This window comes from Hyaena hyaena, unplaced genomic scaffold, assembly GCF_003009895.1.
Source record: "Hyaena hyaena isolate Hyena2069 unplaced genomic scaffold, ASM300989v1 scaffold_631, whole genome shotgun sequence".
NCBI lineage: Eukaryota > Metazoa > Chordata > Mammalia > Carnivora > Hyaenidae > Hyaena > Hyaena hyaena.
In genome coordinates this window covers 240866-256557 of record NW_024081264.1, presented here as the reverse complement: position 1 = coordinate 256557, position 15692 = coordinate 240866, and the positions used below count along the sequence as shown (strand labels likewise).

At 40.5% G+C, this 15692-nt stretch overlaps 1 protein-coding gene across 1 annotated transcript; it reads left to right on the top strand.

The window, feature by feature from the left end:
* The first annotated feature begins 1156 nt into the window (after positions 1 to 1156).
* LOC120249236 (interferon-induced protein with tetratricopeptide repeats 5) lies at positions 1157 to 13650 on the top strand. The gene is made up of 2 exons (XM_039257740.1): positions 1157 to 1271; positions 10639 to 13650. Exons 1-2 carry the CDS (start codon positions 1267 to 1269, stop codon positions 12080 to 12082), a joined length of 1449 nt encoding a protein of 482 aa, XP_039113671.1. The 5' UTR covers positions 1157 to 1266; the 3' UTR covers positions 12083 to 13650.
* The last annotated feature ends 2042 nt before the right edge of the window (positions 13651 to 15692 follow it).

Genomic DNA, 15692 nt, shown 5'->3' with positions numbered 1-15692 from the left:
ATGCCAAGTATGTTCCCACCTCCAGGGATTTGCACTTATAGTTTCCCATGCCTGGAACACTCTTCTCTAGCTCCTGGCTAACTTCTTCACCCACTTCAGATCTTTTCTCAATTGCAACTTTCTCAGTGAAACCGGCCCTTACAAATATTTACACTAGAAAAGTCACCCTGGGTCAAAACCTCTCTATGCTTTTCTCCATAGCACCATCTGATATATATTTTATTTGTTCTTTATTACATTTATCTCCCATGCTAGAAGATAACTCCATAAAGTTAGGTCCTCTATTTTCATTATTGCCAAATTGGCAGTGCCTTGAACAATGTCTGGTTCTTAGCAGTTGTTCAATATAATTTGTTGTATGAGACTGAATGAATTCAAGAGGAGCCAAATTTTTGGTTTATGGGTATTTGGCATTTTCTGCTTAGATTACCAATATCACCCCCATCTTTACTAGAATCTTATTAGGGGGAGTACGGCTGTCAAAAACACAGAAGACAAGCACTCTCGCACAACTGAGTGAAGGTGTATGAACTCTTTGCAAAGCTATTCTGCGATACCTGTTAACTTTTCAAATGTATACGCATTTTGACCCCCAAATCTCTTTAAATTTACCCAATGGAAATAATTGCACGGGTGCACAGCATGGCACATGGTTTTTGTTTGTTTGTTTCTTGAATCAAGACTGGAAGCAGGGACTTCAGTTTTAGCTTAGGATGCGGTAAGCAGGAAAGAGCACCTCTGCCACCCTTACGACAAAAATAACGCTCAACAATCTCTTGGCGTTTTATTTGAAAATAAATGAGGTTGCTGGAGCGCCACGCAGACTCAGCGAGACGGGGGAGAGCCCAGACCAAAGTCCAGGGGGCCAGCTGCAAATTCCACACCGAGCCACCAGCCACCGGCAGGTCAGTAAACGTGCCCCTCCCCGCCCCACCCTAGGTTCCTCAGCCCCGCTGGGGCCCCACTCTCAGCTCTCGCATAAGTTTCCGTTTCCTGGAACTGGACTCCGCCTCGTCCGGGATCAGATTCACTTTTCAGTTTCCCTTTCCCGCTCCGGTCCTGCGTTTAACAAAGCCGACGCCTGGGCAGCGACCTCGCGCCGCCGACGCCCCGCGGGAAGCGCGCGCAGCCCGCCCGCACTGCCCGCGCACGCGCACACGCCCGCCCGCGCGCGTCCCGCCGCTCGGCAGCTGGGGATCCCAGTCCTGAGGAGAAAGCCCCGAGGGGACAGCCGCTCCCCAGGACGGCCCGCAGCGCCTAGCCACCATGAGGTGAGGGCTTTCCCTGCGTCTGCTCTCAGACTGCGTAGACCTTTGTTTCAAGCCGGTGTTTTTCTTTTATTCCGTTGCCAGCGCAGCGCCGCGGCCCTTCAAGGGGCCGAGCCCCTCGAGCTCTGCGGCCGGGCGTCGTGTTCGGAGCGCTCCCTGAGAGCCCTGTGCGCGTCCCGGGCTTCTGGAGTCGGGCCCGGCGGGGGGAGGATGACCCCGCACGCTTCCCGGGAGTCCCGACCCTCCCGGGCGTCCGCGGTCGGGACTGTCGGGTCGGGGAAGCCAGGCGACGCGCCCCGGGAGCCTGTGCCCTCCCTGCGGCTCTTCTCGGCGGCGGCGACGACGACCGTGCTTGGTTGTCGTCCAGCCCCGGGGCCGTTCCGGGGCGGCTTCTACGTGGCACGGGTCTCGTGAGGCCCGTCGCCTTCTTCCTCTTCCCCGGACCGCAGCTGCCATTTCCCCGAGGTGGACAGACACGGTTTGGCCGCAGCCCTGCAATTGTCACCTGGGTCTGCCACTGCCATTTTGCCTTTCCGATTCTGGGTCTGAGCCCTTCCCTTCCTGGGAGCTGCCTTTGTGCCGCGTCCAGATAGATTCTTATTGTTCCTCCCAATCCGCTAGTTTATGGGGGTGCCTTCATCTGTCTCCCTTACTGCCTTTTTGGTGTGGCGTCCTCTTCTCACCCGTTTCGTATCCGCGGGGGCTGGCACCCTGCCCGGTGCGCGATTAGTGAAGCAGTTAGTGAGTTGACGGGTGAGACGTGGGGCTCCCGAAGCAGATAGCCCTTTCTTCTCAATCCTGACTCAGAACACCTACTAGTTGGGTGACCCAAAGCAAAGTTGCTTAAACGCTCTCAGTCTGTTCGTTATCTGTGCAAATTACTGGCATCCAAATCTTAGGCCTGTGGAGTTAATGCATGGCGGAGTACTTAACAGTGCAAATGCTTATTATTTTAAGTAAAAAAGATATTTAGTAAGTGCCTTGCTTCTCACATTTGTAGGAAGGGAGGGAGGTGTAGGAAGGTGCCCAAAGAAAGGAGGAGGAAAAGAGTGGTGCTCTGTATGTGTATGCAGAATAGGCTGGAAGAGGGGTGGACCCCAGTGGGGACTAACTGTCTCCCAAGGACGGTGAAAGACTGCTTCTTACTGGAAAAAAGCCCAACATTGCCTAAAGATAAATGTTGCATTTTCAGACACAATAGCCTCTCTCTGCCAGCTTCCCAGAGACTGAGTATAAAAATTAAGCAGAGTTTAGGGGCACCTGGGTGGCTCAGTCCGTTATGCATTGGACTTCGGCTCAGGTCATGATCTTAAAGTTGGTGGGTTCAAGCCCCAGGTCGGGCTCTGTGCTGCTAACAGCTAGCTCAGAGTCTGGAGCCTGCTTCAGATTCTGTATCTCCCTCTCTCTGACCCTTCCCTGCTCATGCTGTCTCTCTCTCTCACTCTCTCTCTCAGAAATAAAAAAAAACATTTTAAAAAATTAAGCAGAGTTTAGAAAGTAACACTTCTCATGTCATCCAGTAGAGCGTAAAGTCCATAGTCTGGGCAAGGCACTTCAGTGACTGAATATCCCATGGAGATCTCACAACCACATTCATATTACCCGAGGCAGCCAGCCCTCCTTATCATTCCTGAGCTGGGCTGGTGTAAACCTTCACAACAGAAGCAGATGTGCACTTTACTATAAGGATGGGCAGGGGGCTGGTTCGCCCATTTGTCACGGATCTGGGCAGGCTGTTAAGGGGATGTCTTGCCCATGATTTTCGTGCAGTTACACCAGAATAAGGAACAAACTACCCAGGGACAGTCATACCAGGTTTCCCAGTTAGGACCATAGGAAATAGTCCAAAACTTATTTTCAGAATCCAAACATAGAGCCAGACAGAGAGTATGCCAAGATATAAAGACAAGGGGAATAGGGAGAACTGCAGTGGGAGAAAGTTTGGAGCCAGTAGTAGGAAGCGAAGAACTAGTAGGAATTCCCTCATCTGGAATTCAGGTCAACAAATATTTATTGAGCTTCTATGAATTGCCTAGAATAATAGATTCTAGGGACACAGATACAAAATCAGAACAAGGTCCCTATTCTTATGGGGCTGTATTTAAAATGGGGGAAATAGATAAACAATAGATCAATTCAGAGAGTGGTAAGAGCTACGAGGAAAAATAAATAATGAAATGAGCTAAGAGAGTGATACTGAATGTAGGGGGCTCTTATTTTTTTAATTTTTAAAAATGTTCTTAATGTTTATTTTTGAGAGAGAGAGAACGTGAGCATGAGCTGGGGAGGAGCAGAGAGAGAGGGAGACACAGAATCAAAGCAGGCTCTAGGCCCAGCTATCAGCACAGAGCCTGATGCAGAGCTCGAACTCACAAACCACGAGATGGTGACCTGAGCCGAAGTTGGAGGTTTACCTGACTGAGCCACCCAGGCATGCCTGGAGGGGGCTATTTTAGATACTTCTGCCACAGGTGGCCTCCTGGGTCAGGAATGTTAGGCCTGAGTTACAGAAAAGAGCTAATCATGTAAAGATTTAGTAAAAGGCGAAAGATCTATGCGATCTGAAGAGAAACCAGAGTATTCATCATGTGAAGATTTAGGAGCAGAACATTCTAAGAGTAAAACCAACAGGGATCAAAGTCCTTAAATTTGATATTTGAGAGAGGATTTCAAAATATTTGATATTTTGAACCCACAAACCGTGAAATCATGACCTGAGCTGAAGTCGAACACTTAACCCACTGAGCCACCCAGGCACCCCATGGCATGTCCTTTCTAATGGGCAGCCACACAGACTTCTTACTTGCTCTTTAAGCTGCTCTCTAAAATCTCTTCCCTTTATGAGAGAGGAAGACAGTTTGTATGTCCAAAACAGTGAATGAGGAGGAAAGTAAGTAGAAAAGGTTGGACAGGTAGACAATGCCAAGTCCTTTAGGGACTTGGAGGACATGACAAGGGCTGGATTAATATTTAAGGGTGTGGGGAAGCCATTCGGAGATTTTAAGCCTGAGACTGATATAATTTGGTTCACATTTTCAAAAGTTTACTAGTAGCCTGAGGGGATCAAGAGCCAAGGCTGGGAGACCAGATATTTGCCCCATCTCAAAGGAAAGGTGATTGTGGTTTAGACTAGGAAAACAGCAGCAGAAATGGAGAAAAATGGATAGATTTGAGGAATATCTGGGTGATAGAATTAACAGGAATTCCTGTTGGATTGGATGAGGGGTTGAAGGAAAAAAAAAAAAAGAAATCAGATTACTCCTAGATTATTTGGCTTGTGGAACTAAGAGGTGCCAAAAAAAACCCGTGAGGTCCTGAGGAACAGGCTCAAGAAATCCAGATTTCTGGACTGGCTATGTTTATTTGAGATGCCAGTTGAACTACTTCCTTTTTATTTTTAGTGCTTATTTATTTTAGAGGGAGAGAAAGAGAGAGACAAAGCGAGAGGGATGGAGGGTTAGAGAGAGAGAGAGACACACAGAATCCAAAGCAGGCCCCAGGCTCTGAGCTGTCAGCACAGAGCCAGATGCAGGGCTCAAACCCACGAACTACCGAATCATGACCTGAGCAGAAGTCAGATGCTCAACCAACTGAGCCACCCAGGCCCCCCGGATCATTTTTAATATATTTTTACCTAGCTTTTGTTGTTTGAGAAAATCACTAATTATTCTTAAGTAATCTCTCTGCCACTCCTTATCTAAAGCACTCTGCACAACAAGTCCTGGTGAGAAATAGTTCATCTAAAACAACTGCAGCAATGTAGAATGTTGTGACTTTAGATTGAGGGCTCATATCTGAAACCATTGTTTTCTTAACCTGAGACCTTTAAATAAAATAAATATCTGGCATGTCCTTTTTTTTTTAATATAGTTTATTTATTTTTGAGACAGACAGAACATGAGCAGGGCAGGGGCAGAAAGAGAGGGAGACACAGAATCTGAAACAGGCTCCAGGCTCTGAGCTACCAGCACAGAACCCAATGCAGGGCTTGAACCCACAAACCGTGAAATCATGACCTGAGCTGAAGTCGAACACTTAACCCACTGAGCCACCCAGGCACCCCATGGCATGTCCTTTCTAATGGGCAGCCACACAGACTTCTTACTTGCTCTTTAAGCTGCTCTCTAAAATCCCTTTATGTTTGTTTGGTTTTTTTTTTTTAGGTCCTCCCGAGGCAAAGTAAGTTTTAAATATATTATATATCATATATTTTAAAGTAAATTCTTCTGTAAACAATCTCTAATTTTTATATTAAAGAAGTAGTATACCATTATGGTCAAAAGGCATTAGTTTTTGAGTCAGACAGAACTAGGTTTGAATCTGGTCTCAGTTTATGGTTGTGTAACCTTGGACATGTAATTTAAACTCTTATCTCCCTGTCTTCATCCATAAAATTGGGAAAATAATAAAAGGTTCTTATAAAAATTAGATATAATTTGTATAAAGTGCTTGGCACACTGCCTGGAATATAATAAACTATCAATGAATGGTAGCTTCAGGGTTGTTTTTTTTAATGTTTCTGTATTTGCTTCCTTTTTTTAAGTTTATCCATTCACCTTGAGAAAGAGAGGGAGAGAGAGAGAGAGCATTGGGGGAAGGGAAGAGAGAGTGAGAGAGAGAATCTCAAGCATCTCTGCACTGTCATGGCAGAGCCAGATGCAGGGCTCAAACTCATGAACTGTGAGACCATGACCTGAGCTGAAATCAAGAGATGGACACTCAACCAACTGAGCTACCCAGGTGCCCCAGCTTCAGGGTTTGTTTTTTTTTTTTTTGAGTATTCATCTGATTCTAGATAGGATGTTATAAATAGTGTAACATTCATACTAAGGAACCGAAACTCTAGTGAGCACAGGTGATTTGTTTAAGTTGTTGTTTGCCATTTAATTTAGCTCTTCACCTTGAATAAAATAGCAAAAATTTCAAGTTAAAGGAGTCTCTAACCTATTGGGCTTGAAGCCTTTTTATCTGTCTCCAACTCTCCTGTCCTATACAGTAGCCATTAGTCGTATACATGGTTATTATAATTAATTAAAAATAAATAAAAAATTAGATTCTTTAGCTATACTAGCCACATTTAAAGTGATCAGTGGCCACATGTGGTTAGTGTCTATTATATTATACAGCACACATAAAAACATTTCCATCATGTTAGGAAGTTCTTTTGGAAAGCTCTAGTATAGAACCTACTACATATGCTAGAATGTGAGACCTGGATATTCATGTGTGTGTATGCACAGAGAGAATGAGAATAAATATGAAAAAACTATAAAATTAATAATTTTATTAATAATTATAAACTAACTTAACTCCTAAATATAATATTAAGTCAATTATTAATTTTTACATTTAGTATTTATAAAAATTGGAAAACAATTCATGGAGTAGTATATTGGCTTATAAATATGAAATGTTTTTATTTTTCCAATCATTACTACTAATTGTGCAATTAGTTCAGGTCTCTAACTCTTCTGTCAGTTTTGGCTATTAGGACAGGCTTTCCAGTTCATAAAGACTGCCTGATTCTGTTTAAAACCTCAATCTAATTTTTTTTTTCTTTTGAGAGAGAGAGCATGCATGCATAAGCAGAGGAGGGGCAGAGGGAGAGGGAGAGAATCCTAAGCAGACTCCACACCCAGTACTAGCCTGGCATGTGAGATTATGACCTGAGCCAAAATCAAGAGTTGGACACTTAACCAACTGAATCACCCAGATGCCCCATCATTTTTGATTTAAAGCATTTTTCACCTCCTCAGCTCCCACCAACTATTGATGTAACTATACAGAAAGGGAAATGTGATAGACTAGACTTTAGGATGACTGGCAAGGTGGGGATGCAGCTTTAGCTAAGGCTATTAGGGGTACCACTCTTTGAAGAGCTGACATTTGAGCCAAGACCAGAATTGTGAGAATAAGTAAGCCCTAGAACTCTCTTAGGAAGAGTTCACAGAGGGGTGCCTGGGTGGCTCAGTCAGTTAAGTGTCCAACTTCGGCTCAGGTCATGATCTCACAGCTCATGGGTTCGAGATCCACGTCAGGCTTTGTGCTGACAGCTCAGAGCCTGGAGCCTGCTTCAGATTCTGTCTCCCTCTCTGACCCTCCCCTGCTCACACTGTCTCTCTCTCTCTCAGAAATAAATAAAACATTAAAAAAAAAAAAAGTTCACAGAATGAGGGAATAAAAAGTACATGCAGATGCACTTAGGGTGATACATACTTGTCAGAAGAAATAACAAAGAAATTAAAAATTTTTTTTAATGTTTTATTTATTTCTGAGAGAGAGAGAGAGAGAGAGAGAGAGAGAGAAAGCGATACAGCATGAGCAGGGGGGGTCAGAGAGAGGGGGAGACACAGAATCTGAAACAGGCTCCAGGCTCTGAGCTAGCTGTCAGGACAGAGCCCGATGAGGGGCTCAAACCCACGAACCGTGAAATCATGACCTGAGCCGAAGTTGCATGCTCAACCAGCTGAGCCACCCAGGCGCCCTCAAAGAAATTTTTTTAAAGGCCTGTATGCCTGGAATGCAGTGAGTGGGAGGAAAGTTGTACAAAATGATGCCAGAGAAGTAGACATGGGCTGGATGACATGGTTAGAAGTTTGAGAAGAAAGATAAAGATTTGAATATTAACAATGTATAGCTTCACTTCTGCTTCATGTTTTATCTTTCTTGCAGTTATCCCCACCTCTCCCCCACAAACATCATTTTCTCCCTTACTACTGGATCATTCCTATTAGCATGTCATTAAGTTATTAAAAATATTGTGATTAAAAATTATTTTGACAGTTCCCTTAGCCTCCCACCTTCTCTCCAGATATAGCTCTATTTCTCTACTTCCTTCATGGTAAAATTCCTTGAAAGAGTGGCCTGTAAAATTCCTTGGAAGACCAAACCAGGGTTTCTCAATCTCAGCGTTATTCACATTTTCGGCTGGATAATTCATTGTTCTTGGGACTGACTTAGACATTGTGTAGCAGCATCCCTGGCCTTACCCAGTACATGCTAGTAGCATTCCACTAGTGGTGACAACCAAAATTATCTCCAGACATTTTACCAGGTGTCCCCTAGGGGGCAGAAGCACTGTGGTTGAGAAGAAGATTCTGCTCTCAGATCTTTTTGATTGCCTTCATTTCAGTGTTGAGATCTTACTTCAATTGCCCCTTTCTACAAAGGCTATTCCTTCATAATCATAACGAAAGTACTTCCCTAGCCACCATCAGCCTTACCCCATTATTCTGATTTTTTTCTTAGCTTAACACTTACTGCTATCTGGAATTATATTGTCCATTTGTTTTCGTATTAATTTGTTTGAATATTTGTTTTCCATCAACTCCTTTTGTTCCTTTCTCTCCCAGAATGGAATTGCCATGAAGAAAGGGCTGTTTTATTCTTGTTCACTTGTTCATTACTATATCCATTGCAACTAGAATATTGCCTGGCATATATGGCATGAGGTGGTCAATAAATATTTTGATGGCACTATTACTATAATTCCCATAAACATGTATATACCTATATATTTATATCTTACATACAAGGGAGAAGAGGATTCTACATGTATATACCTATATATTTATATCTTACATACAAGGGGGAGGAGGATTCTGTGTGCATCAGAAAGGGAAATAAACACACATTCACACACTCATGTCCTATAAACTGTTCACATAATTAGGGCATTTTCATCTTTGAGAGAGTCCTTAAGGACTTTATTTTCTCTACATTTCTTAATTATGTTAATAGTAGATTTAGAAACTGTTTCCTGACTGGCACACCACCACTATCAGCAAAACAAATGGATAAAGCCAGAAATGTTAATTAGTTGCAGACAACAGAAACCTAACTCAGAGTGGCTTAAGCAGGCAGAGAGAGGTTATTTCCTTAAGTCAATAGAAGTCGGGGGTAAACAAGGTAATCCAGGTAAGGCCATATAGTTATCTTCCAGTCTAAGCTCTGCATTCCTCTATGTTAGATTCTTTCTCAAGCAGGCTGACTCTCCCTGAGTTTGAAAAGATGTCCACCAGCAAATACAAGCTTATATTCTACCAACTTAAAATTCTTAGAAGGAAAGGAGATAGTTCCATTGAAGTCCTATTTCAACAAAATTATATTTTAATTGGACTAGCTCTGAATAAATCCCTGGGGCCAGGTGATGGCCAGAATATCATGTGCCTTCCCAGACTAAGTGGTAAGTAGCCTATTTCAAATCACATGGACTGAGAGTAGAGGGAGATGTTCCAGCAATGGAAACCAAAAGAAGGGGTCCTTACCAAGTAAAAACCACAGATGTCCACAGCATCTGGACTATGTACACTTCCTGGGTCACTTGCAAGGAACTTTATGCTGAGTTGTAATTGACTCTTTACTTATAAGGTCTGTATAGGCAGGTTTATGTCTTGTTTACAGTTACATACCAAGGGTTGTCTAGAAGATCTTACACATAAAAGGTTCTCAGTAATGAATAAATATTTCCTTGTCCTTCCTTCCTCCTTCATCTTCCTAGTTTCAGAGATAGTGCTTCCAGTGTGCTCTGTAGATATTACACTGTACCTTGCACAAAGGGAGCTCAACAAATATTGTGAAGTGAATTTTAAGGGCAATGATAAGGTAACAATTAGTAATTAGCTATAGTATTAGCTAATTAGCTATTAACACAACCCCAGAGTTCAGAAGGGTGTAGCACTTATATCAAATCTATTAAGCTTACTAAATTTCCTTTTGCCATTTTTTTTCCATCTTTCTGGAAATATCTGTTACTCTTCTTTTATCTATCTTAAACTTATGCTTCTCCCATCTTGTAGTATACTAGTTACTGTGTGTTTCTGTGACTTTTCTTTCTGTGGGGTTTCCTTCCTCCCTTTCTTCCCTTCCTCTCTCTCTCCTTCTCGTCCTTCCTTCCTTCCTTCACAAAAATGATATATATTGGTATGGCTTCTGTGACTCCTTCAGTGTACTTCTTTTTCTTATTTCTCACCCCTTCTTCTCCCTCTTCCTACTCATAATACAGAAATGGAATTTTTATATTAATTATTGACTGTGTATTCTTAATTTTTAAGGTAAGTAAATAAAAACATTTTAAATTCCTCTTTGTAAAAATTGGAGATACTGGTGGGTTAGTCACTGCCAAAAGGAAATATCCTGTGATATAGAAAACCCTGGTATCTCTCCAGAACTGCTTTTGTGATCATGAGAATATTTCTAGAATTTAACTTTACACAAAGAAAATTAGTATAAAGTTATAGAGGACTAGTGCTTAAACTGTAAGATCAAATAAAAGATAGAGGTGTTGTTAAGCAAAAAACAGTGTTTAAGGTTTAAAGATTGATTATTTCTTTTATTTCTTCAAAATTAAAAAGGATTTTATCTTTGGCAGTGAAATTCCTAAGGACTCCTTGAAGGCCCTTCTCTTGGAGTTAGAATGTCACTTTACATGGAATTTACTTAAGGAAGACATTGACCTGTTTGATGTGGAAGATACAATTGGGCAACAGCTTGAATTTCTTACCACAAAATCCAGACTCACTCTTTATAACCTATTGGCCTATGTGAAACACTTAAAAGGCCAAAATCAAGATGCCCTAGAATGCTTGGAACAAGCAGAAGAAATAATCCGGCGAGAACACTCAGACAAAGAGGAGATACGAAGTCTGGTCACTTGGGGAAACTATGCCTGGGTATATTATCACATGGACCAGCTCAAAGAAGCTCAGATGTATATAGACAAGATAGCGAAAGTTTGCAAGAAATTGTCCAGTCCTTCTAACTACAAGTTGGAGCGTCCTGAGATTGACTGTGAAAAAGGGTGGGCACTCTTGAAATTTGGAGGAAAGTATTACCAAAAGGCTAAAGCAGCTTTTGAGAAGGCTTTGGAAGTGGAACCTGACAATCCAGAATTCAACATTGGCTATGCCATCACGGTGTATCGGCTGGATGATTCTGACAGAGAAGGGTCTATAAAGAGCTTTTCTCTGGGCCCCCTGAGGAAAGCTGTTACCCTGAACCCAGATAACTCTTACATTAAGGTTTTTCTGGCACTAAAGCTTCAAGATGTACATGCAGAAGCTGAAGGGGAAAGGTATATTGAAGAAATTCTGGACCAAATATCATCCCAACCTTATGTCCTTCGTTATGCAGCCAAATTCTACAGGAGAAAAAATTCCTGGGACAAAGCTCTTGAACTTTTGAAAAAGGCCTTGGAGGTGACACCAACCTCATCTTTCTTGCATCACCAGATGGGACTTTGCTATAGGGCACAAATGATCCAAATCAAGAAGGCCACACGCAACAGGCCTAAAGGAAAGGATAAACTAAAAGTTGATGAGCTGATTACATCTGCTATATTTCATTTCAAAGCAGCTGTGGAAAGAGACTCTATGTTTGCATTTGCCTACACGGATCTGGCCAACATGTATGCTGAGGGAGGCCAGTATAGCAATGCTGAAGACATTTTCCAGAAAGCGCTTCGTCTGGAGAACATAACTGATGATCACAAACATCAGATCCACTATCACTATGGCCGCTTTCAGGAATTTCACTGTAAATCAGAAAGTACTGCTATACACCATTATTTAGAAGCCTTAAAGGTCAAAGATCGGTCCTCCTTACGTACCAAATTGACAAGTGCTCTGAAGAAATTAGCTATCAAGAGACTTAGTCACGATGCTTCAGATGTGCAGAGTTTAAGTGCCCTAGGGTTTGTTTATAAGCTGGAAGGAGAAAAGAGGCAAGCTGCTGAGTACTATGAGAGGGCCCAAAAAGTAGATCCAGAAAATGCAGAATTCCTTACTGCTCTCTGTGAGCTTCGACTTTCTATTTAAATACATACTCTAGGAAATTAGTTCTAAGCTTTTCTCTCCATTTTGGGTTATATTTTTTTGTTTATTTTAATCCATTGTTCACTATAGAGCTAGTTCTTTTGAATGATTATTATGTACTAAGCATTATGCTAAATACTATTTTTTATATACATAATGATGAATCTTTTGCTGTTTTCTTTTAAATTAATATAATCCTTTGAGAAGCAGAAACATTTCAGCAATTATAACTCTTAAAAATATGGCCATTATGACTTTATACCCTTTATCTTTGCTATTTGTAATAATTTTTTATTAAAGTTTTTCAGATTTTCCATATTCCTCACACAGTGATTTATAATATAATTCTGTGTAAATCCTTGACACCTAGGTCAGGAAAATTCTTTCAGGAGTGCAGAATTATATATTCGTTAAGCTCAACTATGTAGCTTCCAAAAGATGGACCCTTCAGTTACAGATGTTCTCACTTTGATAAGAGTATTTATCAACCTGATAGTCACCTAAAGAATCCTCTTGGTGAAAGAAAAATGTTTATAATAATAAAAAGCTTGTTATTTATGGTGACTTTAATAAAAGAAAAATCTAAAACAAGAAAAAAAAAGATTTCTTTAAATACAGAACTTAAGGGACCCATGAGAAATCACAAGTATTATCTCCCAAAATATGTTCAATAAGTAGCTAGAAATAGTTGTGAGAAAAAAATGAATAATGGAACATCATATCTCAAGTTTCTCTGGTTTTCAAAACTAGAAGAATGAACTTAAACTGATCTAGATGAAATTAATTTTATTCCTGCACATTAAAGTTACAGCATTTTTAGGTTAAAATCCTTGAGTTAGAAAGCAGACCAAATGGGAAACTGGGAGAAATGATAAGTAAATGGGTAGAATAGATGTTCCTAACATATATCCCTAGATTACCAAGATTTCAGTGATTTGGGTTTGGGTCTAGACTGGATTGTTCATATAAGAACAATTTCTGGTCTTTGGTTAACTATTTTAGTATTCTAAAGTTACTTCTGTCAAGCTTTTTCTTTTGTCTAAAGTTTTCAGATTGACATGTTTTCCTGTAGATCTTTTCCATTTTAATATCCATCTTGAAGGGTCACTGCTTAAGGGCACTTACCCCAGGGGATGTTTTTAATTGGGATATTGCTAAAATTAGCTTTTGTAATGTTATTTTTTTGATTATGGACTACACAGTTATATTTACCACCACAGTATTAGTGGGAAAGTGTGCCATGTGATTTAATTCTCCATAACCTCTAATGTAGCTCTTAAAACTAATGTATATATGTTTGTGTGTTTTTTACTTTTTGTTACTTAAAAATTTTTTTCTATTATGGTTTTGATTATTATAAAAGTAGTGAATTCTCAATGTAAAACTTCAAACTTAAGCATATGAATTTAAAATAAGAGGAGTCTTCTCACCCTTCTCTAATTCTATGCCCCCATGGTAATCTGTTAACAACTTAATATGTATCTTTCCAGATATTTTTTCTATGCATATTCAAACATACATCCATGCTACAATGTATTTCATAAATTAAATTTTTTAAATTGTTTTACTTAGGCCCCTGCTGTTTTTGTTTATTTTCCTCATTTGTTTATTCAAGAAGGAAGAATGGGGGGGGTGGGGGGCGGGGGTGGGGGGAAGAATGGGAAGAGAATGATCTTTACTTAAATATTTTAGAAATTCAAGACTGAAGTGCTGATCTATCAGTAGAAGCATTTGTCACACCCTGCAGCAAATGTTTTATTTTGCAGCAAGTCATTTCCCCCCACTGGGAGTAATGTAAATTAAGGCTATATTCCCAAGTAAGGAATTAGCACACAATGTAATACAGTTAGATATCAAAACAATGATACAACTATAAGCCTCTACTTAAATATTTAGATTTTAAAGTCTATTAACTGACTTTAAAATTAACTAGAGGGGTGCCTGGGTGGCTCAGTCAGTTGAGCATTTGACTCTTGATTTTGCCTCAGGTCATGATCCCAGGGTCATGAGATGGAGCCTCATGTGGGGCTCCGCATTGAGCATAGAGCCTGCTTAAGATATTCTCTCTGTCTCTCCTCCTCTTCCTCCATGCTCGTTCCTTCTCTAAAATATATAAAATTCACTAGATATTATACTAATATATAAGAAGCCATAAATATCAAGGAAGTATAAAATTGGCATATGAAAAATACAATTCTATAAAATACTGAACTAAAATTAGTATGTTTATAATAACTAAATTTTGTTACTAATTGTGCTTGCTTTCCTAAAATTTAAAACTATTTAGATAATTTCATAGAGTCTTGGGTTTTATTTATTTATTTTTTAATAGTTTATTGTCAAGTTGGTTTCCATATAACACCCAGTGCTCATCCCCACAAGTACCCTCCTCCATGCCCATCATCCCCCTTACCCTCCCCCCATCTGCCCTCAGTTTGTTCTCAGCATTCAAGAGTCTCTCATGGTTTGCCTCCCTCCCTCTCCCCGACTATTTTTCCCCTTCTTCTCCCCCATGGTCCTCCTTTAAGTTCCTCCTAATCCTCCTATACGTGCAAACATATGGTATCCGTCCTTCTCTGCCTGACTTATTTCGCTCAGCATAACACCCTCAAGTTCCATCCATGTTGCAACACATGGCCAGATTTCATTCTTTCTCATTACTGTGTACCCCAGTGTTCATAGCAGCACTCTCAACAATAGCCAAAACATGGAAAGAGCCTAAGTGTCCATCAATGGACGAATGGATCAAGAAGATGTGGTTTATCTATACAATGGAATAGAGTCTTGGGTTTTAAAAAGACCTCAGAGTTCATTTACCTTTATCAATTAACCATAAACACTTGGAGCTTGGATTATCTTACTAAAATGATAATTTCATCTTCAGATAGTCCTTATTCTTAGAAATTTGTTCTTCCATTTAACTACACACTTTTGGCCTGAAGTTTACACATTTTGGTCTGTCTTTAGAGACCTCAAAGATCTAATCCTTTTTAGAGGTGACATTTTGTATCAAAACTCTTGGTTGCAGGTGGCAGAAAACCCAGCTCAAACTGACCTAAGCAAAAATGGGAATGTAATGGTTGTTGTAATTTAATAGTCCAGGGGCCATACTAGGTTCAGATAAATTTGAGGGGACAAGTGAGTCACTGAATACATATCAGCTATCATTTTAAGTCAAGTGATGCTGAATAGCCAAAACCAAATGTCTACTATACAGGTCTAAAAGTATTTGAAGACAATTGCTCCGTGTCCCCTAAGAATTCTTTAAGTTAAGCATGCTATTTTCTTTCAGCCCATGCCCATCTCCATCATGGTCAATTTTAGTTCTCTCCAAATTGTCTTTATTTTTTGCTAATGGTTTGTGCTCATAATTTAACTTAATACCCAAACTGAGGTTTAGGATTATGGTAGAATGATCCTTTCTTTTTTCTATGAACTGTACTTCTATTAATGTAGTCCAGACCAAAATATCTCCTTGGTGTCTACCCATGTGTAGGTTTTTCCACACCTACCATTTAAAGGCATGTTTTTTTCCACATCCTATACCTAAGCATTTGGCTTTTGAAAGTGCTTTATGTCACTTGGTAGCATTCAGCACTTCAATTTAGATACC